Source organism: Lepidochelys kempii, chromosome 24 (genome assembly GCF_965140285.1).
Source record: "Lepidochelys kempii isolate rLepKem1 chromosome 24, rLepKem1.hap1, whole genome shotgun sequence".
Taxonomy (NCBI): Eukaryota; Metazoa; Chordata; order Testudines; family Cheloniidae; genus Lepidochelys; species Lepidochelys kempii.
In genome coordinates, this window is record NC_136403.1 from 13,103,151 (window position 1) to 13,125,764 (window position 22,614).

The 22,614-nt window shown below is 61.3% G+C and overlaps 3 protein-coding genes across 7 annotated transcripts in view; 1 reads left to right on the top strand and 2 right to left on the bottom strand.

The window, feature by feature from the left end:
* Positions 1–5,973, top strand: part of KMT2B (lysine methyltransferase 2B) — a 34,728-nt gene extending 28,755 nt beyond the window's left edge. Inside the window, exons 28-37 of the mRNA XM_073323398.2 lie at positions 305–1,700; positions 1,981–2,079; positions 2,171–2,268; positions 2,508–2,645; positions 2,880–2,954; positions 3,171–3,348; positions 3,604–3,711; positions 3,849–3,932; positions 4,224–4,353; positions 4,933–5,973. Coding sequence (XP_073179499.2) covers positions 305–1,700; positions 1,981–2,079; positions 2,171–2,268; positions 2,508–2,645; positions 2,880–2,954; positions 3,171–3,348; positions 3,604–3,711; positions 3,849–3,932; positions 4,224–4,353; positions 4,933–5,208 — 2,582 coding nt within the window. The 3' untranslated portion in view covers positions 5,209–5,973. The remainder of the gene's footprint in view (positions 1–304; positions 1,701–1,980; positions 2,080–2,170; positions 2,269–2,507; positions 2,646–2,879; positions 2,955–3,170; positions 3,349–3,603; positions 3,712–3,848; positions 3,933–4,223; positions 4,354–4,932) is intronic.
* IGFLR1 (IGF like family receptor 1) lies at positions 5,883–10,310 on the bottom strand. Of its 3 annotated transcripts, XM_073323399.2 has the most exons (8): positions 10,086–10,305; positions 9,432–9,639; positions 8,867–9,056; positions 8,568–8,673; positions 8,270–8,429; positions 8,005–8,106; positions 7,402–7,494; positions 5,883–7,317 (listed from the first exon to the last, which is right to left on the bottom strand). In XM_073323399.2, the coding sequence occupies exons 2-8, from the start codon at positions 9,592–9,594 to the stop codon at positions 7,007–7,009; spliced, it is 1,125 nt and encodes a 374-aa protein (XP_073179500.1). In that variant the 5' UTR covers positions 9,595–9,639; positions 10,086–10,305; the 3' UTR covers positions 5,883–7,006. The 3 variants fall into 3 exon arrangements, with proteins under 3 accessions (XP_073179500.1, XP_073179501.1, XP_073179502.1); XM_073323400.2 differs by lacking the exon at positions 8,005–8,106 and having other exon boundaries at positions 10,086–10,310; XM_073323401.2 differs by lacking the exon at positions 10,086–10,305 and having other exon boundaries at positions 8,867–9,051; positions 9,432–9,543.
* Positions 10,311–13,935: 3,625 nt separating this feature from the next.
* U2AF1L4 (U2 small nuclear RNA auxiliary factor 1 like 4) lies at positions 13,936–19,078 on the bottom strand. Of its 3 annotated transcripts, XM_078850487.1 has the most exons (9): positions 19,013–19,078; positions 18,289–18,376; positions 18,024–18,090; positions 17,716–17,765; positions 17,183–17,281; positions 16,828–16,961; positions 15,761–15,856; positions 15,254–15,384; positions 14,411–14,497 (listed from the first exon to the last, which is right to left on the bottom strand). In XM_078850487.1, the coding sequence occupies exons 1-8, from the start codon at positions 19,054–19,056 to the stop codon at positions 15,300–15,302; spliced, it is 663 nt and encodes a 220-aa protein (XP_078706613.1). In that variant the 5' UTR covers positions 19,057–19,078; the 3' UTR covers positions 14,411–14,497; positions 15,254–15,299. The 3 variants fall into 3 exon arrangements, with proteins under 3 accessions (XP_078706612.1, XP_078706611.1, XP_078706613.1); XM_078850485.1 differs by lacking the exon at positions 15,254–15,384 and having other exon boundaries at positions 13,937–14,497; XM_078850486.1 differs by lacking the exons at positions 15,254–15,384; positions 17,183–17,281 and having other exon boundaries at positions 13,936–14,497.
* Between the last annotated feature and the right edge of the window lie 3,536 nt (positions 19,079–22,614).

Below are 22,614 nucleotides of genomic sequence, written 5' to 3' on the forward strand. Positions count from 1 at the left end.
GGTCATGAGGGGCAGGGCTGGTTGCCTTGTGGGGGGAGGGAGAAGGGTGGGTTGCTGCTCGTGGCCTGGTCTCTCAAAGGATTCTGGGAAACAAGCACTGTGGAGGGTGGGGGGTGGCGGGAGGAGTTGTGGCCTAGGGGGTTCTGGGATGCACTCTTTGGGGTTTGGAATTGGGGGCAGTGTTGTGGGCCAAGGGTTGTGAGATGCTTTCTGGGGGCTGGTGGTCTGATCCCGCCTGGGAGTGGTGTGCGGGGTCCCCCCAAACCCGGTGCCAGCATCTCACCCCCCCGTTTTCCCCCCTCAGGCAGCACGTCGTCCATGGCCCACCACATCCTGACGGTGGGCGACCCGGACTTCACACCACTGCGCCGCCCCCGGCGCCACAGCCCCCTCTCGCCGCCCCCGCGCCGGGCCCCCTCCCCCCCGCGCCCCACCAGGACTCGGCCGCCGGGCCCCACCTCTCTCAGGGCAGGAGCCGCTCCCCCGGGGAGCAGCCCACAGCACCCCCCTACCTCAGCCAGGCCCGGCCCACCTACCTCCCCCCCGGCAATCCCCTCGTCCCCCGGCGTGCCCCCCGAACTGACCTTCGATGAGCTCAACGTCTCGGACCTGGAGTTCGACGACAGCCTGCTGGATGAGCCCTTCCAGGTGGGGGGTGAGGGGCGGGGGCCCTGCTCCTCGCCTGGCCTGCCCCTGGCCGGCCCCAGTGACGAAGACGAGGAGGAGGAAGGGGCTGGGGGCACTGGGCGCTACTTCCGCTTTTCCCGCACGGTGGTGACACGGGAGCTAGACCTGGCGCCGTACCCGCTGGACCTACCGCTACCCCACATCGACCAGCTGGATGGGGTGGATGATGGGGAGGGTGAGGGGCGGGGTGCCAATGGCAAGCGGGTGGAGCCAGGGGCAGAGCAGGGGTCAGCTGGCCCCGCCCCCCCACCCGAGGACCTGCCTTCGGAAATCGTGGACTTTGTGCTGAAGAACCTGGGCGAGGGCAAGGCCCCGGAGCCCAGCGTGAATGGCAGCGAGGCAGGCCCTGCACCCGAGCCAGCCCGTGCCTTGGGCTGGGTGCCAGGCAGCCCGGGCGTCCGGGTGCTGGGCCCCGAGGCGCCCGCCCCGCCCAAGCCTGGCTCCAAGGTCATCCTGGTCAACAAGCTGGGGCAGGTGTTCGTCAAGATGCAGGGCGGGGAGGAGGCGCTGGCAGGGGGCAGCCTGGAGGGGCCGGGTGCCCCCGCCAAGCCAGGCCCGGCTCTGCCCCCACAGCCCCCAGCCAGCCTGGGCACAGTGATCTTCCGTGCTGCAGCCCCACTGGGCGTGGCCAGGAGCCCAGTGCCCACCTGGACCATCCGAGCGCCTGTTCTCAGCATGGTGCCCATGATGAATGTGCTGCGGCCACCAGGTGCTGGGGGGCAGCTCACCCTGGGCCCCTCAGCCCTGGTTACGCCCTCGCTGGGGCTGCCCCAGCCCTGCCTGCTGCAGCGCCTGGCCCTCAACTCAGGCTTGCTCCACCTGCCTGTCCCCCCACCCCAGCCACATGCCCACCAGCTCCCCAGCAGTGCCAAGAGGGTTTCTGCCGTCGCTGGTGCCCACCCCAAGAGGCCCAAGCTGGAGGAAGAGGAAGAGCTGCTGCCCCCTGCATTGCCAGCTGGTACCCCTGACAGCCAGAGCAGGAACGGCCTCACCAGCCCCCCGCAGGGCCCCAGGTAGGTGACCCCAACCCCATAAGCTGTGGGGAGTAGTGCATTCTGGGACATGGCCGCCCAGTGCATGTCTCCCTGTAAGGACATGTCAGATCTGTGCCATGGGGTGCCTTAACCCCGCCCCCCCCAAGCTCTGCCAGTACCCCTCAATTTTGACCCACAGCCCCCTCCTGTCCTAGCCCTGGGCTCCCCACAACCTGCCCTGCTCTGCCAGGGCCCCTTGATCCCAACCCACAGCTGCCATTGCCTGCCCCCTAAGTCCACTGCTGTGCTGGCATTGTAGGCCCGGCCGGGTGCGGATGAAGACCCCCTCGGTGAAGAGTGTCCTGGAGCTGGCGGCGCTGAAGGAGCAGGCGGAGCTGAGCGATGGGGGCAGCACAGGGTGAGTGTGAGCCCTGCTGGCCCCCCGCCCTGCCCCACCTTCCCGGCCGGTGGCCTGTCCGTGCTGAGCTCTCTCTGCCTGACCCCTGCAGGTCACCCTCGGATCCCTCCCTCGTCCCGGAGTGCAGCCCCCGCATGCCGGATCCCAGCCTGGAGCCTCCGCCAGAGCCCACGTGGCACCGCTACACAGGTACTGCCTGGGCAGCCAGTGTGGGGAGTGGGACTGGTGTGGTGCTGTGCCATGGGGGGGCGGGGGGGTTGGGGCATCATGCCATCCTGTGAGGGGGTTTGGGGGATGCCGTGCTGCAGGGCTTGGCTGGTAGGCAGAGGGGAGCCTGGGACTGGAGCAGGGTGGGAGGCGGCGTGGAGACGTGAGCCAGGACTCTGTGCCCTGCCCCACCCTGCCCCATTCTCACTCTCTACCCCTAGGGGAGTTGTCCAGCTCCGATGAGGACGCCCTGTACTGCGAGGATAAGGAGAATGAGGCGCCACCCAAGAGCCAGCCGCACCTATGCTTCGAGATCAGCAGTGAGGATGGCCTTAGCGTGCAGGCTGACAGCATTGATGGTATGGGGCCTTTCCCCTCCAGGGGATGCTGGCTCTGAGCAGCCCCGATGGGAGGGGACTGGCTAGTGGGGGAAAGGGACACTGGGCCTTCCCCTCCAAGGGGCACCGGCTCTGATCAGGCCTCAGGGAGGGGACTGGCTGGCTTAGGCGGAGGGAGGGGTAGGGAATGGGGCACAGGGCTGTGGGAGTGCCAGGCAGCCTAGGGGCTCATGCTCTCCCCTGCTCTCTCCCCAGGTGCCTGGAAGGCTGTGATTGAGAAGGTGCAGGAGGCACGAGCCAATGCCCGCCTCAAGCACCTGTCATTCGCTGGTGAGTGTGGGGAGCCCTGGCCTAGGGTCTTGTGGGTTAGAGCAGGGGGGCTGGGAGCCAGGACTCCTGGGTTCTCTCCCAGTTCTGGGAGGGCAGTGGGGTCTAGTGGTTAGAGCGGGCAGAGCTGGGAACCAGGACTCCTGGGTTCTCTGCCAGCTCTGGGGCGGGGCGGGGCTCAAGGCCATGCGGGTCTCTGATGCCTGGGGGTCTCCCCAGGCATGAACGGGGTGCGCCTGCTGGGCATGCACCATGATGCAGTCACCTTCCTGGTGGAGCAGCTGCACGGCGCCAAGTCCTGCCACAAGTACAAATTCCGCTACCACCAGCATGAGGAGGAGTCGGAGTCACTGCCCCTGAACCCCAATGGCTGCGCCCGCGCCGAGGTCTACGTCAGGTGGGGCCGAGGGGACGTGGACCTGGGTGGAGCAGGTCTGGTCTCAGGGAGTGGGGGAGACCCCCCGGAATTGGGAATCCACCCTGGGGTGAGGATGCCATTGGGAGTGGGGCTTGCGACCTGGCCGGTAGGAGAGTGAGGGGTCTGTCAGGAGTGGGGTGGGGGGTGCAGGGTTGATCGGGGTGGGGATGTGGGTGGGAATGGGGGAGGGGTCGATGGTGCTTTAATCCTGCCCTCCCACCCCCCCTCACCCAGGAAATGCACCTTTGACATGTTCAACTTCCTGGCGTCGCAGCACCGCACGCTGCCCGAGGGCGGCACCTATGACGAGGAAGAGGATGAGGTGCAGCTGAAATCCACCAGGTAATGGAGCGGGGGGGGACTGGGAGCCAGGACTCCTGGGTTCTGTGTCCAGCTGTGGGAGGGCTGCCCTGTGTCTATTGGCGGGGGCCCTGGGTGGGCTCGGTTCTGATCCGCTTTGTGCCCTGCTCTCTCCCCAGGCGAGCCACCAGCCTGGAGCTGCCCATGGCCATGCGCTTCCGGCACCTCAAGAGAACCTCCAAGGAGGCTGTGGGCGTGTACAGGTAACGCATCTGCCCCCCCCCAAGCCCATCCCAGGGCCCAGCACATGGCCCCGCTCTTACACGGCATGTACAGGGGGGCAGAAATGGGCATCTGGCTACAGCTGGCGCCCCCTCTCACTCTGCTGCTTTTTGCCCTGGGGACACTTGCTGTTGGCTTGCCCTGCTTCCTGGGGCGCCTCCCTGTGGTGCTTGGCTAGTGCTGCCTGCCTTCCCCCCTCCCCCCAGTGCGCTGCCTCTGATCTCAGGCCTGGCTCCTGCGCTGACCCTGTGTGCCCACCCCCTCCCCCCCAGGTCGGCCATCCACGGGCGTGGGCTGTTCTGCAAACGCACCATTGATGCGGGCGAGATGGTCATTGAGTACTCGGGCATCGTCATCCGCTCGGTGCTGACCGACAAGCGTGAGAAGTACTACGATGGCAAGGTGTGGGGGGGCTGGGCTGGGGGAGCTTCGCTGCGAAAGTCTCAGTCTTGGGGGTGGGGGGAGGTTGTCAGCACTGGGGGAACAGGAGGTGGGCTGCTGGGACCTGGTCCATAGGGGCTGAGGGCGGGGGGGGGGGGCAGGAGAGGGGTAGGTGAGTGGAGGTTGGTGGCTGTGGGGGTTGCGGTGAGGTGGGTTACCAGCTTGCGGGGGCAGGAGTGGCGGAGGGGGGGTTGCTGGGGGTGGGTTGCTGGCTCGGGAGATCGGGAGGGGCGGCTGGGGGGGGTTGCAGGCTCGGGAGATTGGGAGGGGTGGCTGGGGGGGTGGGGTTTGCTGGCTCTGGAGATCGGGAGAGGTGGCTGGGGGCAGGAGAGGAGCAGCTGGGGGGGGGGCTGGAGGCTGGGGGGGGTGGGGTTTGCTGGCTTAGGGGGTGCAGAGGAGTGGCTGGGGGTGGGTTGCTGGCTTGGAAGATTGGGGGGGGTTTGCTGGCTCAGGGGGTGCGGAAGAGCGGCTGGGGGGGTTGCCGGCTCGGGGGCCCAGCAGCGGCCATGGAGCCTCCCGTGACCCGCCCCCGCCCCGCAGGGCATCGGCTGCTACATGTTCCGCATTGACGACTTCGACGTGGTGGATGCCACGATGCACGGCAACGCCGCCCGCTTCATCAACCACTCGTGCGAGCCCAACTGCTACTCGCGCGTCATCCACGTGGAGGGGCAGAAGCACATCGTGATCTTCGCCCTGCGGCGCATCTTCCGCGGCGAGGAGCTCACCTACGACTACAAGTTCCCCATTGAGGACGCCGGCTCCAAGCTGCCCTGCAACTGCGGGGCCAAGCGCTGCCGCCGGTTCCTCAACTAGCGCTCCCTGCTCTGCCTGGCCCAGCCTTTGGGGGCTGGGATCCAGCCTCGCTGGGACCCCCTATTTCCTGCTACCTCTCCCCATCCCCTGACCACTTCCAGGCCCCCAACAGCCCGGGGTTGGGTTTTTGGGGGGTGAGGAAGCCCAGCTGCTCAGCACCCCCCAGACACTGGCTTGAGGAGGGAGGGCCCCTAGTGTTAGTGCTGGGGGCAGGGCCCGGTGCCCCAGACTCCTCTGCTGTGATCTCCCCCTTTTCTCCCCCCCCCCCGCCCCTGGTTCCAGGGCAGCTTGTGGCTCCTGCCCCTCAATTGACCCCCTTTCCTGGGCGGGGAGGAGCAAGACTTGACTTGGGGCAGGCCCCTTGGGGAACAGGGTCTTGCCCCCTTTTTCAGAGCCCCCAATGTGGGCTGGACTAGTGGGGTTCCCCCCAGAGCAGGGGTGCACAATAACCCCCCTGCTGATCTGCACTAGCAGAGGCATGAGGGGTGTGTGGGGAGGGGGGAGTTTGCCCAGCTGCCGCCTCCTGAGACTGAACTCCCAGCTCTGGCCCAGGGGCTGTTTTCCTTTTTGTACGGGGAGGGTGTGAGTGGGGGGTGGGGGGCCAGGGCAGGCCCCCCAACGGCCCCCCAACCCTGTAGATATTTGTACAGATGTTTCTAAACCTGTTTATTTTCTATGCACTTTTTTATTTAAAGCGGTGAGTCGGCCCTGTGCCCCCCGGCCCCGCCCCGTTGGTATAATTTTAAATAAATGGTCATTTTCACATGCTGTGCTCTTCCTCGCATAAGTGCCTGGGGAAGGGGGGGGCGCTCTCATGCGGGGGGGGGGGAGGAAATGGGCTTTGTTGAGATGCCCAGAGGTTGAGGGGGGGTCTGGGCACACTGCCCCCAGCTGGGAAAGGCCTGCCCCAGCTCCTCCCTCCTGCTCTGCAACAGGGCCTCCTCTGTTCCACTGGTTCAGGCCTGGGGCAGCCACAGCTCCCTGCTGCTTCCCCAGCCGCCTCAACCTGGCTCTGGCCAAAGTCACCATCTCTGACACCAGGAGGAGGATGCTGGCCGAGGGGGTGCTCTGCGACTCTGGGACATATTTCCGTTCCTCCCTCGTCTCACGCCTCCAGGCAGAGTTCCACTGGGCAGCGTCCGCTGGCTCCCGAGACACCTTCAGGGCTTGTGCCTGCTGCTCGGGCCAGGTTCATTGCAGGGGCTGGCCCCATCCCGGAGGTGGCTGCATCTCTGTGCTGGGCGAGCTGTCCCCCTGGGTTGCTGCAGTGTGGCAGTTACTCAGATGCTCTGCCTCAAACGCTCCTGGCCTGCATCAGACTCGGTCTCCTGGGCTTGGTGGTGGTGTCAAGGTCTTCAGTGCGGCTTTGGCGCCTCCTGCTGGCCTTTGATGTGACCAGCTGCACCATGGGCTCTGAGACTAGTTGGGGAGGGCAGCCCCTCTGGCTGCTTGCCCCTCAACCCTCCTCTAGCATGGGGGCAAATACTGCCCCCAGTCCCCTGGCAACCCAGGTGTCCTGGCCTTCACTGTAACGACGCTCCTTGATGGTTCTTGGTGCATAGCCCCCCTTGGGAAGAGGCCAGCAGCGGAAAACCAGCTGTCCTGTGCTCTCTGTGATTCTGGCCGAGGGGGATAGATGGGAACCCCAGTGGCCTGCCCCCCTTCCCTCCCCCGGGCAGGGGGGCTGTAGCAGTGAGGCTGCGCAGCTAGAGAGCGGAGGGCAACGTGAACGAGGTCCTGGCTTGTTTCCTTCCTGTGGTTGGTGGGGGGGGTCTGAGCGTCAGTCCAGGCAGGCAGCTTACACCCCCACCTGTGCCCTTTCCAACACCTGTAGGGCATCCTTGCGCCCCAGGGCAGCCAGCAGCCCGGCCAGCTGCCCCAGCGTGGCATCGGGCTGGCGGGCAGCCACTGTCTCCAGGGTGGCACGCAGGGGGCTCCGTGTGCTGCGCAGGGAATAGGCGTAGTCAATCCAGGTGGCCGAGAGGCCGTAGCGCGCAGCCAGGTGCCGGGTCCCCCCCCCGGCCTTGCCCTCGGGGTCCAGGAGCATGATCAGCTCCTCCAGCACGTCCACGTTGTCCAGCAGGTGCTGCAGCGGTGCCCCCCACAGGCCTGTGGGGCACAGAGCGGGGGTGAGCTGGGACCGGGGAGGTGTGGGTGTAGGCATGGCTGGTGGGGGAAGGGAGCTGCACCTACCTGCATGGCCAGCGGGGGGTGCTATGTTGCCAGATGTCTTGTCTGTACTCTGGGGGGGAAGCAGCCGATGGGGCTTAGCCATGGGGCTGGAGGCTGGGGGGCAGAAGGAGGTGGTGAGGGTTGAGGCCCTGGATCCCCAGCCCGAGGGGAGCACTGAGCAGCTACCAGAACCCTGCCCCCCGCTCATGGAGCGGAGCTTCACCCCCCAGGCATTAGGCCCCCACCTGCTGTCCAAGGAGCATCAGCTGAGGGGCTAGGCCCCCACCTGCTGTCCAAGGAGCACTGCCCCCAGGATATGGGTTTCGAGTGCTTAGAGCAGCCCTTCTCTGGGGGCAGGCCCCTCCCACTCTTCCAAGGAGCTCCTCGCAGAACAGAGCAGACCCACCCCTTCCCAAGGGGGCAGGCTCCTCCTAGTCTCTGCCTCAGGAGTTCAATGAGAATGGGAGTGGGGGATGGAGAGGCTGGGGTATGGGGGAGGAGCCTGATGGGCAGTGGGGGGGCTCTCAGCAGCGGGAGGAGCTTGATGGAGTTGGGGGTCTATTGCAGCATGGGCAGAAGGGGGGCAGTGCTGCAGGGCAGCCGTGGGGCTGGCTGGCTACTCACCCTGGTGGGGGCATAGGCCACGCTGCATCCAGACCAGGAGGGCAAAGGCCCCAGCCAGCAGCACGAGCAGCAGCATCAGAAGAGCAACATACCCACCATAGCCTGCAAGGGGGCGACAGTGAGTCACGGGGACAGCTCCTGGCTACTCTGGCCTTGGCCAGCAGGGGCCGCTGTGGGCACAGGGTGGGTGTACTGGTGTGGGGGGAGCTCCCTGTGACTCCAGACCCGGTCTGGCCCAGCTGGGGCGCTGACAGACCCCACATACCTGCCGTGTCCCTGCGGGATTCGTGCCCTCCAGGGCACTGAGGGGTCCCAGAGGTGGGGGCCAAAGCAGAGCCTGGGGCATGGCCAGAGCGCCCCGGTATCTCTGAAGGTGGAAGCCAAGTGGGGGACCTAGGGGAGGCAGAAGACTCGGCGCCGGGAGCCTGAAAGGCAGAGCCATGCAATTGGGAATGAACACATCTGACACCGCCCCCCCCCGCCCAAGTCTGAATAGAACCCAGGAGTCCTGGCTTCCAGACCCCTGCTCTAACTGATACGGCCTCCCCACCCCCGGCACCTACCTCCGCTGGGCTGCTGCAGTCGAGGTAAGCCCGGACCTCGGGGTGACACTGCTCGTCAGGGAAGCAGCACCGGGGTTGGCACCTGCCAGCCGGCCCCCACCGCTGCCTGTGGAGCCGAGAGCAGCCAGTCGGACAGGGCAGAGAGCAGCACCCCTCCCCCCGCCATGGAGAGAACCCAGGTGTCCTGGTGCCCAACCCCCCCCAACCACTAGACCCCACTCCCCTCCCAGGCCCAGGGATTGATCCCAGGCATCCTGACTCCCAGCCCCTGCTCTAGCCAAGGTGGGTCCATGTCATACCCGGGGGGGCAGCACTGGGTGTCCTGCAGAGGGGTGCAGGGGCTGAGCTGGGTGCCGGGCGGGCACTGGGAGCAGGGCTGGCACAGCAGGAATTGCCCATTGTTGAAGGACCAGGGGGGACACGCCTGGCTGGGAGTTGCGAAACGGCCGCCTGTGTCCCTCATGCCACAGTTCACGGTGAACTCCTGCCCTGGGGAGACCATGGAGTGGATCAGAGCCCCATGGCACAGTGCCCCACAGCATGCGCCCCAGGGCCCCCTGCTGACCACCCCACAGCACAACGCCCCCTACAGAGCCCCCGCCCCGCTCCCTGCAGCACGGCGCTCCCCCCCCTGCACCCCAGGGCCCCCAGCTGTCCACCCTCCCCACAGCACAACGCCCCCTACAGAGCCCCCGCCCCGCTCCCTGCAGCACGGCGCTCCCCCCCCCGCACCCCAGGGCCCCCTGCTGATCACCCCACAGCACTCCCTACCAAGCCACCCACCCCACAGCATGGTGCCCCCTGATGAGCCCCCCACCCCGAAGCGCGGTGCCCCTGCTGACCCCTCTCTGCCCTCCCACTCACCACGCAGCGGGACCAGGTGTGCATAGCCGATCTCACAGGGGACGCAGGCCTGGACCTCCTGGTGCCAATACTGCAGGTGGCCGCACTTTCTGGACAGGGAGCCCCGGGCCCTCGCCCAGGCGCCGGGGGGCGGCAGGAGACAGAGAAGCAGGGGCAGCAGCATGGCAAGGACCGTGGGGAGGGGAGGGGGGCTGGGATGTGCTGGGACCTGGGAGAGGGGGGAATGTGGGGAGGGGAGATGGGGGGGTTCACCTACAAGCCCCCCACATCTTCCAGCTCACCCCACAGTAACCCCCCCACATCCAGCTACTCCCTCCCCCAGCCACAGCCCCTGCCTTACTGATACCCCCCACAGCTGACCCTGAGCCCAACCACATCCAGGTCCTTAAATCCCCGTTCTCCACCCCTCCCGCCCCCAGCCAGCTGCCCGTAACCCCCCAGCTCACGTCAACCCACCCCACCTGTATCCCTTCCCCACAGGCCCCTGGCTGCTTCAGCCCCCACCCCACTAATCCTACCCCTACAGCCTGTACCCCTCCCCTCCCAGCTCACCCCTTTAGTCTGTACCCCTTCCCCACACACCCTCCATAATCCCACCAGCCTGTGCCCCCCCCCCCGATCCCCTACCAGCCCCAGCTGTCCCCAGGCTCTCACCCCTGCCTGGCGTGTGTATGCTCTTTCCTGCTATCCCACCACGTTCATCTGGGCTGGTGAGTTGCACGTGTCTGCTTCACTGCTCACCTCTGTAAGGCATGTGGACTCTGTGGTGCTGGCCTCCCCTACCCCAGCCTGTCCCCCATTTCCCGTCTCCACCCTGCACACTTCCTGCCAGCTTGAAAAACAGCAGTCAGCTGAGGCTGATATAACCAGTCAACTCAGCACTGCGAACCGCCTGGGGATTACCCAGCCACCACCAGGGCGGGGGTGCTGGGGAACGGCTGTACAGAACACCAGACAGGATGGCGCACCTGGCGCTGAGCTTCAGCCACTTCTGGGACGGGGCAGCCAAGGAACAGCCACACATAACGCCACATGGCGACCGCTTGCCCGGCACTGAGGTGCAGCCAGTTCTGGGTCAGGGTAACTTGGGAACAGCCGCACAGAACACCACACAGGGAAGGCTCATCAGGTGCTGAGATGCAATTACCTCTGCCGGGGTCGGGGGGGGCAGCTGGGGAGCGGCCACATGTATTGCCGCATAGGAATGGCTCGCCCGGCACTGAGACACGGCCAGCTCTGAGGTTCTTGCAGTTGATGAATCTAGATAAAATACAGGGGATGTGAGTGCAGGAAAAGCCAGTGACACTAAATGGGCAGGACTGAGAAGGGGTGAGATGGTTCTTGGTAGAATGAAGGTCACTGAGTGGAACGCTCTCACTCCTATAAGCCTGGTGCTGGTGCTGCACGGCTGTTCCCCAGCTGCCCCGCCCTCAGAGGTGGCTGCATCTCAGTGTCGGGCAAGCTGTCCCTGTGTGGCATTATGTGTGGCTGTTCCCTGGCTGCCCCACACCAGTGGTGGCTGCATCTCAGCATTGGGCATGCCATCCCCCTGTGGCTGTTACAGTTCCTGTGCGGGAGAAAAGCTTTTTACCATCAGCATTTGGGATGCAGTTTATGGGGCAGGTGCAAAGGGCACATTTTTTGTCTTTTGGGCCCAGTTCATTCCAAATCGCACCACTGCTTGGGAGCTGAAAAAGCCAGAAGCTTCTTTTCCCTCTTTCTGTGAATCCAGAGCAGTCGGGAGAAACTGAGAGCTACAAGTTCTGCAAAGCCACAAGGCCAGAGTTCGACAGGGGTGTAAGAATCAAAAAGTGCAGATAGTCGCCTTGTGGAAATTTCACAGATTCCCAAGTTACATTCGTGACGCTGGCAGGCCAGATGCCAGCCCACGCCCAGGCTGCAGGCATTAGCGAAGACCTAACGGACTCATAGCTGAAGCCCAGACCAGGTCACCTGTTTGCTAGTTTTGCCCAGAATAGGTATTAGTCTAATGAGGACGGATTTAGTGGTTAGCCTCTATGACATGCTCGTAAATTGCTGCCTGGGTTCATCTCACTTGCAATGTCGGTATTCCCGGCGAGAAGGAAAGACATGAGTTTTGCTTTAAACCTCTGAAAACGTTTTGCAATGCGAAGGATTGTCCCACTGGAGAACTGCTCTGTGCAGGGAAGCTCGGCTGGGGGCTTAGAAGCTGAATGAAGGAAATCAAAGAAAGTCACAGGAACAATTTCCATCTGGGCACGTCGGACAGGGCCAGAGGCTCTCACTGAAGCCAGAGATCCCAGGGGGTCCACCCCAAAAGACAGATCACTACAACCTCAGTCACTCTTCAGATCAGATGGTAACTCATCAGTGTGTTGGTTGTTAGGAGAATGTAAAGTAAATAGGGTAGAGACTAAACAATAATAACCTTGCTTCTGGCTTTGCTTTAAACAGGCTAAATAAACAAGTAAGAGAATGTAAGTGAAAGCACCAGGCTGCCCCCCACTTCTTCCCCCACAGCTGGTACCCTGGAAGATAAGGGGCTAATGGAGCAAGGGGTTGCAACGGTTACCAAGTAGCTGGAGGGCAGGGGAGGGTGTAAGGAGGAGACGCAGAGGCTGCAGAATAGTGACCGTGACCAAAAGAATCCCTGCTCTTTACCCCTCGCCTCAGGTACAAAAGAGGCAGTCTTATCGACCCCAGCCTCAGGACCCCCCAGAACAGAACACGACTATGTATGGAAAGGGGAGGTAGCGGGGAGGGGCACTACCAGTAGAAGTATGTTTGCCAAGGTCGGCGGGCGAAGCTCGGGGTCAGGAGAAGAAGGGGGTTCTGGCAGCTTATAGAACTATAGCTGGGGGAGAGGAAGAGGAAAACTATCGGTGTCTAGCGATAGCCCGACTGGTGCGATGGGCTTCGGAAGAAGATTGTTTGTTTAGCCCCAATAAACCCATCCAATTGCCTGCAAACGGGACTCTGGACAGCTATTTTTCGGCAAAGTGGGTCTGGGAACTGTAAGGGAGGAGGGAGCTGGACCCCTGCCAACATACATAGGTTTGCTTTAACTTGTAAATAACTCGCTCATTCCTAATTAATAGATGGCTGATCCTGTAATAGACTATAGACATCCTCTTTGGGGGAAGATCTAGGCCAGTTGTTTTCAACCTTTTTTTCCATCTGCAGACCCCTAAAAAAGTTTGAATGGAGTTTGGATAGTCTGCGGCCCACACGACATCTGCGGACACAGGCTGAAACCCACTGATATAGGGTCCCATGGATCTGGGGTGAGCAGTCTCTTGGGACCAGACGTGACATGAATGTGTCAGTGACCATTGATCACGAAGTCCAGCTTGTCTGGGTGGCGAGACAGAATGGAGAACCCACAGACTGTCTGGGACTCTATGGTGAGACGGGTGCCACGATCCAGGCGCTCTCATCTGTTACTGGATCAGGGAAATCTAATTACAGACCACACCACCAGCCTGGGGGTATCTGCTCTGCTTGTGACAATCTGCGGGAGCCACCTCGGACAGCGTGACAGTTAAACACCAACCCCAGTGTTGTAACAGGCCAGCTTTGTGACAAGTTTGGAGATGCGCTGCTGGGAAGTGCTAGCTAAAAGCAAAGGTTTATAATTACCCACCTTGTTAGATCTCCAAACCTGGCTCATTGAGCGCCCAGTCCCCGCAGTCACTACATGCAGTTCACACTTACTGCAGCAGGTCGTTTTAAAGGCCAAAGGTTTTGTTTCACATCTGGCTCCAGCCTATTGAAGGGCGTTTTCTTGAAGAAAGAAGAAACCCTTGGAAAATATTGTGTTTGTGCCTTGTTACCAGAACTGCCCTTGCTACTCCTGGGGGAATTCGGCACCAAAAAATTAAAAATTCTGCACACGTTTTAAAATTCTGCATAACACAATATAATCACACCAGTTTCAATTATTTTTGGTCATTTATTTCAAAATACTTGTCAGCAAGTATGTTTGTAACCCTACAGACAACAGAAAATATTTAGGAAATGTTTTTTGACAAATAGATTCCTTACTAGGCATATTAATACAGACCTCTGAGTAATAATTCATTTAAACTACAATACAGAACCGTATTTCCCGCACTCCTCAGAAGCGGTGCAAAAGCTTGGGGGAATCCGGTGTAACGGAGTTGCTGAGGGAGAGGGAAGTAAATTGCTGGGAAGGAGCCTACATGTGAACTTGGAGGGGTTTTTTTGGGGGGTGGGGTGGGGCGGGACTGTTCAGGAGATTCCCTCATGCAGACCCTGGCTGACCCCGAGCCTCTCCCATTCAGTCAGGCACATCTGCCCCATCCCCATGTGTTCTTGCACCCCTATGTGTCCCTCCACCACCACTCAAGACACCCACTACCCCCATCCCCAAGTGGCCCTGCACCCCTCATCTGTCCCTGTACCCCTTCCCCATGTCTCTCTCTGCCCCCACCCAACCTCTCCCGTCCCTATGTAGCTCTGCCCCCCCCCATCACCATGTGGCCCTGCACCTCCCTCCCCACTATGGCTCTGTGCCTCCACTCCCATTGAGCCTCTGCCCCAGTCTGTCCTCCCCCACTAGCCCTTGTGAGCCCCTGTCTGACCCCCCAGCACCCCACGCGGTCTGTCTCCCCATAGCCCCTGTCTTCTGGCCTGGCCTGGCAGGCACTGTGCAGAAGGCCGGCTCTTACTCTGCCCTCACTGGTGGGGAGCTGCAGCTTTGTTCTAGCACCACAACGCCCTCTGGTGGGAAAAAGGCGGCACTGAAGCAAGAAAACTGCAGCAGCTTCTTTCTGCTCAAAATGTTGGCGATCTGCAGGACTCGTTAATTGTGCGCACACGAAGTAGCGCACAATCCCCCGGAGTAACCTGGCAGCGTAACACGACTCCGGTGTACAAAGCGTGGACGCAGAACCAAGGAAAAGCAGCTGGCCCGGTTTTCTAACACCGTTAAAAAGGTCAAAATGCAGACGCTTGTTCGTGGCTGAGCCGCTCGACAGCTGGGGAAATAGCCAGGCCCGGAGACGGGCAGCGTCCTGCTTAGCCAGGGGAAGCGCCAGGCTCGGCGGGAAGGTCGGACGTAGCTGCAAGACAACACATTTTACAGGGACGAAGCTCATTTCGGGAACGGAACTCAACAGGACAAATGCAAACCAAGACTCAGTTCCCCTCCTGCACTCCCTGCCCTGCGTAAGGCTCCCCACCCCACGCCCTGCAGCACAATGCCCCCCACCCTGCAGCATGGCCCCCCTGCCCCCCAGCATGGCACGTCTCCTGCTATGCCCCCCATCCCACGGCACGGTGCCCTCTGCCAAGCCCCCAGCCCTGCCGCATGGTGCCTCCTGCCATGCCCCCCACCCCATGGCACAGCCCCCCACTCCCCGCAGCACAGCGCTCCCTGCCATGCCTCCAACCCCTCAGCACAGTGCCCCAACCCCGCTCCCTGCAGCACAGCACCCCCTAATGGTCCCCTGCCCCCTCCCCATGGCAATGCGCCTCCTGCTGCCAATCGACCTAACCCCTAGTTCATGCTGCAACCAGAGTGAAGCAGACAGGAGTGGGGTGGATCATGTCTACTGTATTCCAGCTCTCATCATTACATCCCACACAGGTGGAGGGAGAAAGTTCAGACCATCACTCCCTGAGCACTGCTCCCCAGATGCCTGGGTGCTATCGACTCCACAGCTGGGGACAGGCCCCCCCAATACAATCATGGGCTATGCAGGGTTAGACTAGCAGAATGTAAATAGAGAGGGGCCTTAGGGATCCCCAAACCCTCCCACTGTGGGGGCTCCAGCTGCCGCACTTCCGCTGGGTCTATGGCAGGTCGGGGGGCTGACCTGGTGGCTGGGGGAGGCTAGGGAAGGCAAGGAGCCCGGGGAGGGGTCAGAAGCGTCCATAGCGATGGTCAGGTGAGCGCTGGCGTTTCTTGCCCCGGGGCCGGTCGTGGGAGCGCGAGGGGGATGGGGCTCTGGGGGAGAGAACAAAGTCAGTATGGCCATGGCCAGACCCCAGGGGGCGCTGCGTCACCCCCCGGCCCCTAGAGCTCCCCCTGCCCCCCAGGGGGTGCTGTGTCACCCTCTCTTCCCTCCTGAGCTCCCTCTCGGGGGCACTGCCCCTCAGCCCCTATACCTCCTCCTGCCATCATCATTCACCCAGCACCCCTGACCCCTGCTACCCATTCTGCCCCAGCACCCCACAACCTCATTTGTACAGCCCAGGGACTTCCCTACCCTGCCCCCGCAGGACCCCTGTGCCCCCCTGCTCCGGGACAGCAGCTGACACTGCAGAGCTGCCCCTGCCCTCCAGTCACGCCCCAGGAGCCCAGGCCCCCTACCCCCACTCACCGCCGGCGCCGGCTCTGCCCGTAGAGCTGCCGGCGCAGCTCTCGAGATATCGGCCGCAGGTGCATGAAGTTGCAGAACCCTCCACGTGTGCACTCCCTGGGGGGCAGAGAGCAAGGGTGTGATGGTCGGCGATGGGGGCACCTTGTGGCAGCTGGTGCTGCCCAGGGGGCACTGACCCTGAAGGGTTAACGGGGCCGGGGTATCTGGCGGGTACCTGCCTGAGGAGAGGGATCCCCAAGGGTTAACGGGGCCCGGGCGCCTGGTGGGTACCTACCTGGGGAGAAGAATCCCCAAGGCTCTCAGTTCCCTCCCTGCGTGGCCACACAGCTGCCTATTAAGTGCCACACAGGTGCTTAGGGCTAAGACAGGGAGAGATGCTTCTCCCCAAGGCCCAGACCTCCCCCGGCCCCGAACCTGCCGCGGCTGGGGGACAGGCGCCGTGCCCCGCCCCGCCCGGACCTGCTGCGGCTGGGGGAAAGGCACCTCTCCCCGCCAGCCCAGGTGCTGCTGTGGGGACAAAGAGATGGGGGGAGTCCTCTCTCCCCACGGTAGCCCCAGGGAGCCCCACTGCACCCCAAACCCCTCCTCATCTCCAGCCCCACCCCAGAGCCCACACTCCCAGCCCCCCAACCCTCTGCCCCCGCCCTGAGCCCTCTCCCACACTCTGAATGTGGGTTCAACCCCTCCCCACCACATGAATTTTGTTAGGTGCGCCAACATGGAGGGGACGTGTCACACAAAATTCATTCCGCACATGGGTGGAAAAAATGAGAGGGAACACTGCCAAGGGTTAATGGGGTCTGGGCGCTCAGTGGGTACTTGCTGGGGAGGGGAGGTCCCCAAGGGGTTAACAGGACCAGGGAGTCTGGCGGGTACTGGCCTGGGGAGAGGGGGGTCCCTGAGGGGTTAGAGGGCTGGGGTGACCGGCAGGTACCTTCCTGGGGAGAGGTGATTCCGAGGGATTATGGGGCCTGGGCGCCCAGCAGGTACCGGCCAGAAAGGGGGATCCCTGAGGGGTTAACGAGGGCAGAGTCCCAGAGGTGCCATCCCTGTGTCCGGTCACTTACCCCATCTCGTACTGGCGGCAGCAGGACTCGCGAAAGTCGGTGACTGGGGACAGCTCGGCCCGCACGGCCTGGCCGTTGAACCAGCGATTGTTCAGCTCCCCCACGGCCCTCTCGGCGTCCTCCTCTCGCCGGAACTGGGGAGGAACGAGAGTCAAAAGGGCCTGCCTCTAAGGGCTTGGGGAGGGTGGGAGGAATGAAGCACAGGGCCTTTCCCTTCCAGGAGGCGCTGGCCCTGATCCGGCCCCAGGGCGGGTACTGGCTGGCTTGGGGAGGGTGGGAGGAATGGGGCACAGGACCTTTCCCTTCCAGGAGGCGCTGGCCCTGATCTGGCCCCAGGGCAGGGCCTGGCGGTTACCTTGACATAGACATTGCCGACCAGGTGGTCCCCGAGGTTGTCACAAACGTTCATCTCCTCTATCTCCCCATACTTCTCCTCCAGCTCCGTGAAGACCTCCTGGCACAGGGACAGAATGAGCTTCATGGGGCGAATACCCAGCGACACTGCACAGAGACGAGTCACCTGCCCTGGGATGCAGCCACCTCTGGGGCAGGGCAGCTGGGGGACAGCCGCACATAACACTGCACAGGGATGGGTCGCCTGGCCCTGGGATGCAGCCACCTCTGGGGCAGGGCAGCTGGGGAACAGCCGCAAGGTGATACCACATCAGGATGGCTTGCCTGATGTGAGATGGAGTCAGGATTTCTGGCTTCTATTCCCAGCTCTGGGAGGGGAGTGGAGTTTGCTGGTTGTAGAGTGGGGGGAGTTGGGAGCCAGGACTCCTGGGTTCTATCCTAGCTCTGGGAGGGGAGTGAGGTCTAGCGGTTAGAGCTGGGAGGGGGGAGCCAGGACTCCTGGGTTCTATTCCTAGCTTGCTTTCAGTGACTTACCTCAAAGAAATTATCATAATGCTCCTGCACTTCCACATCGCTGACATGACCTGGAGGAGAGAGACACAGACTCACTATGCTGTCGGACAATGGGCAAGCTGCATGCGGTACCCCCTGTGCCTCCTGTCGCCAGGAGTGAGGGGCGTCTCCAGAAGGAGGCACCGAGCTTCCTCACAAGCAAGGCGGTGCCCAGGACCATGGACGGAGGCCCAACAAGGGCGTTAAGGGACGGGAAGGGCTGGGAGGCCGTACACTTCCCCAGACCTTGTCTCATGCAGCTGGGCCAGGAGGGGGTATCGGGTACTCACAGTGCGAGCCGTCTGCCGACTGGGCCGTGTTCTGTGGGTTCCGATACAGATTCAGCAGGACGATGGTCTACAAATGGAGATGGAGACACAGTGAGGTGTCTGTGTTCCCCAGCTGCCCCCCGCCCGAAGATGGCCGTGTCCCAGCGCCAGGTGAGCAGTCCCCATGTGGCGTTATGTGTGGCTGTTCCCTGCCCGCCCCGTCCCAGAGGTGGTGGTTTCCTGATCCTCCAGATTCTGTGCCCCGGAGCCCCACTGCCAGGCTCACCTGGCTGAAGGTGGGTCTGTTGTGGAGGCGGGAACACCTGTCTCCGTGCCGACAAGCCCCGATCTTAAAGTAAAAAGAGCAGTTAACCCTGGAAAAGGGCCAGAGACGTTTAGTGAGCGAGGGGCTGGTGGTGCCAGCAACCCGCAGAGTGTCTGGGACCCAGGAGTCCTGACTCCCAACCCCCCAGCCAGGGAGAGAACCCAGGAGTCCTGACTCCCCCCCCACAACCTCCCAGCCAGGGAGAGAATCCAGGAGTCCTGACTCCCAGCCCCCCCCCCCCCCCCCCAGCCAGGGAGAGAACCCAGGAGTCCTGACTCCCAGCCCCCCCACCCAGGGAGAGAACCCAGGAGTCCTGACTCCCAGCCCCCCCAACCCCCCAGCCAGGGAGAGAACCCAGGAGTCCTGACTCCCAGCCCCCCCCAACCCCCCAGCCAGGGAGAGAACCCAGGAGTCCTGACTCCCACCCCCGCCCCCCAGCTAGGGAGAGAACCCAGGAGTCCTGACTCCCAGCCCCCCCAACCCCCCAGCCAGGGAGAGAACCCAGGAGTCCTGACTCCCAGCCCCCCCCAACCCCCCAGCCAGGGAGAGAACCCAGGAGTCCTGACTCCCACCCCCGCCCCCCAGCTAGGGAGAGAACCCAGGAGTCCTGACTCCCAGCCCCGCAGCTAGGGAGAGAACCCAGGAGTCCTGGTCATCTGACCTTTGCCCCCCTCCCCCCACTCACTTGTCTTTCTCGGTGCCGAAGATGGAGGCCAGATACTCGGCCATCTTCCCTCTTCCACCCGCCCCAAGGCACGCTGGGAATTGTAGTCCCCACCCCATAGGCCCCCAGACAGACGGGGCGGTTGGCTTGTACTGAGCATGCGCGTCCGGACCGAGCATGCTCGGTAACACCTGCTGAAGCCGCTGCCCTCGCTCTGCCCTTACTTGGAGTGGGGAGGATGGGCAGGGTCTGGGGGGTGGGGGGGTGAAGCAGCTGGAGGCAGGGGCAGGAGAGGGGCCAGGGGGGAACAGGACCCGGGGGTTCAGCCCAGGGATGAGGTTCAGACCAGAGAGTGGCAGGGGGCAAAGCCGTGGCATGGGGGAGGGGCACCTGCTGGGTTTGCAAAAATAGGGTGCAAGCATTTTTTAAAAATTTCCCCTCTCCCAGGCCAACATGTCTCAGCACCCACTGCCCAGGGCTGCGCTGTGCCAGGTGCCCCGGGCAGCCCACCCGCCTGCCCCAAGGCATGGTTCTTTTGGTAACAAGTCGGGGGGACGTGGCCCTCCCGGCTCCCCCGGCTGAGACACACTGTCACAGTGTTTCAAGCAATATGAAAATGTTTTTGTCGCAGCCCATGTGCCTGGGTCCTCACACCACTATGGGTAGCACACCCTGGGACCGCAAACATCCCCACTGTAATGTCAGGAAGGTGAGGGAGACAATGCTGAGTCTGGAAATTCAGCTCTCCTGAGAACATGTGTAACCCTGACAGACCCCAGTTGTCGTCAGGTGGGATCGAACCTGGAGCCTCTACACATGAGCTAAAAGCCACCTGGCTGTTAGCTAAGGCTGTAGAGCAGACTCATTTTCTCTCACTCTGTCTGTAAGTCAGGGGTTCTCAAACTGGAGATAAGGACCCCTCAGGGGGTCACGAGCTGTCAGCCTCCACCCCAAACCCTATTTTACCTCCAGCATTTATAATGTTAAATATATAAAAATGTGGTTTTAATTTATAAGGGGGGGTGCACTCAGAGGCTTGCTGTGTGAAAGGGATCACAGTACAAAACTTTGAGAACCAGTGCTCTAAGTGGTCTCAGTGCGACTAGATGGGACAGAACAGCACATCCAGGACGTGTGGGGGTTACACACGTACAGCAGAACCGCAGAGTTACGGGCACCGTGAAGTTATCTTTGAAAACTCATGGCAATCGGGGGAGGTCCCGGACGACTGGAAAAAGGCTAATGTAGTGCCCATGTTCAGAAAAAGGAAGAAGGAGGATCCTGGGAACTACAGGACAGTCAGCCTCACCTCTGTCCCTGGAAAACTCATGGAGCAGGTCCTCAAGGAATCAATTCTGAAGCACTTAGAGGAGAGGAAAGTGATCAGGAACAGTCAGCATGGACACACCAAGCGCAAGTCGTGCCTGACTAATCTAATTGCCTTCTATGATGAGATAACTGGCTCTGTGGATGAGGGGAAAGCAGTGGATGTGTTATTCCTTGACTTTAGCAAAGCTTTTGCTGCGGTCTCCCACAGTATTCTTGCCAGCAAGTTCAAGAAGGATGGGCTGGATGAATGGATGATAAGGTGGATAGAAAGCCGGCTAGATTGTCGGGCTCAACGGGTAGTATCAAGTGGAGTGCCCCAAGGCTCGGTCCTGGGGCCGGTTTTGTTCAATATCTTCATTAATGATCTGGAGGATGGTGTGGATTGCACCCTCAGCAAGTTTGCAGATGACACTAAACTGGGAGGAGAAGTAGATACGCTGGAGGGTAGGGATAGGGTCCAGAGTGATCTAGACAAATTGGAGGATTAGGCCAAAAGAAATCTGATGAGGTTCAACAAGGACAAGTGCAGAGTCCTGCACTTAAGACGGAAGAATCCAATGCACCTCTACAGACTAGGGATCGAATGGCTCGACAGCAGTTCTGCAGAAAAGGACCTAGGGGTGACAGTGGACGAGAAGCTGGATATGAGTCAACAGTGTGCCCTTGTTGCCAAGAAGGCCAATGGCATTTTGGGATGTATAAGTAGGGGCATTGCCAGCAGATCGAGGGACGTGATTGTTCCCCTCTATTTGACACTGGTGAGGCCTCATCTGGAATACTGTGTCCAGGTTTGGGCCCCACACTACAAGAAGGATGTGAAAAAATTGGAAAGCGTCCAGCGGAGGGCAACAAAAATGATTAGGGGACTGGAACACATGAGTTATGAGGAGAGGCTGAGGGAACTGGGATTGTTTAGTCTGCGAAAGAGAAGAGTGAGGGGGGATTTGATAGCTGCTTTCAACTACCTGAAAGGGGGTTCCAAAGAGGATGGATCTAGACTGTTCTCAGTGGTGGCAGATGACAGAACAAGGAGCAATGGTCTCAAGTTGCAGTGGGGGAGGTTTAGATTGGATATTAGGAAAATCTTTTTCACTAGGAGGGTGGTGAAACACTGGAATGGGTTCCCTAGGGAAGTGGTGGAATCGCCTTCCTTAGAGGTTTTTAAGGTCAGGCTTGACAAGGCCTGGCTGGGATGATTTAGTTGGTGTTGGTCCTGCTCTGAGCAGTGGGTTGGACTAGATGACCTCCTGAGGTCCCTTCCAATCCTGATATTCTATGATTTAAGGGAGGGGTTCATAACTCTGGTTCTTTCAAAAGTTTACAACTGAACATTGGCCTAATGCAGCTCTGAAACTTTACTAGGCAGAAGTAATCATCTTCATTGAAATGAAACAAGCACAGGCAGTTTCCTTACCTGGTCAAGTCTTTTTTTAAACTTGCCCTTTGTTTTTTAGTAATTTGCGTTTAACACAGCACCGCACTGGATTGGCTTTTTTTTTTTTTGTTCTCTGCTGCTGCCGGATTGTGTACTGCTGGTTCCCACTGAGGTGTGTGGTTGGCCGGTCAGTTCGTAACTCTGAGGTTCGACTGTAGTAAAAGGGCAGGTTTACATCACGTGTGGGCAGTGAACAGGCCGAGGCTGAGATCAAAGAGGAATCTTCACATTAAAACCCAAATTTTCCCTCTTGAGCTCAATCCTAACCCACAGCCGGCAGCCCACTGCTATCGCAGCTGTCTGCTCCCCACCCAACAGCTCTGTCAGTGCTGCTGAATCCTGGTCTGCAGCCCCCTGCTATCCCAGTCCTGGGGTCCATCCTCCCCCAGCAGCTTTGCTGGAGGCCCTCAATCCTGACCCACAGCCCTCCATTGTCCAGCCCTGCATTCCTCGCACAGCTCTGCCAGTGCCCCCCCAAAGCCTGACTGAGCACCGTCTCCACTCTTTTCAGGGGCTGGAGTCCTGCTCTAACCCTGTGCCATAGACGGGGGATGTGGGGCGACGCTGAGTCACAGGAATGTTGAGGCCTGTCGCTGACAGGGTCTCACTGCACCCCCCCACCCTGACACCAGCCAAGGCCATCGCAGAGTGGGCTGGGGGCCAGCTGTGAGCGCTGGGCTCTGGGGCTGGCAGGGAATGCAGAAGAGGGATTTGTGGGGGAGGATGGTGTGTGGAGCTGGAGGGGGGTGGGTCACAGGAGGGCAGATCTGACGGGAGAGCTGAGGGCATGTTTGTGGAGATGGGTACCTGTGAGGGTGCAGCAATGGTTGGGTTTTGCCAGCAGGTGGCGATAACGCTC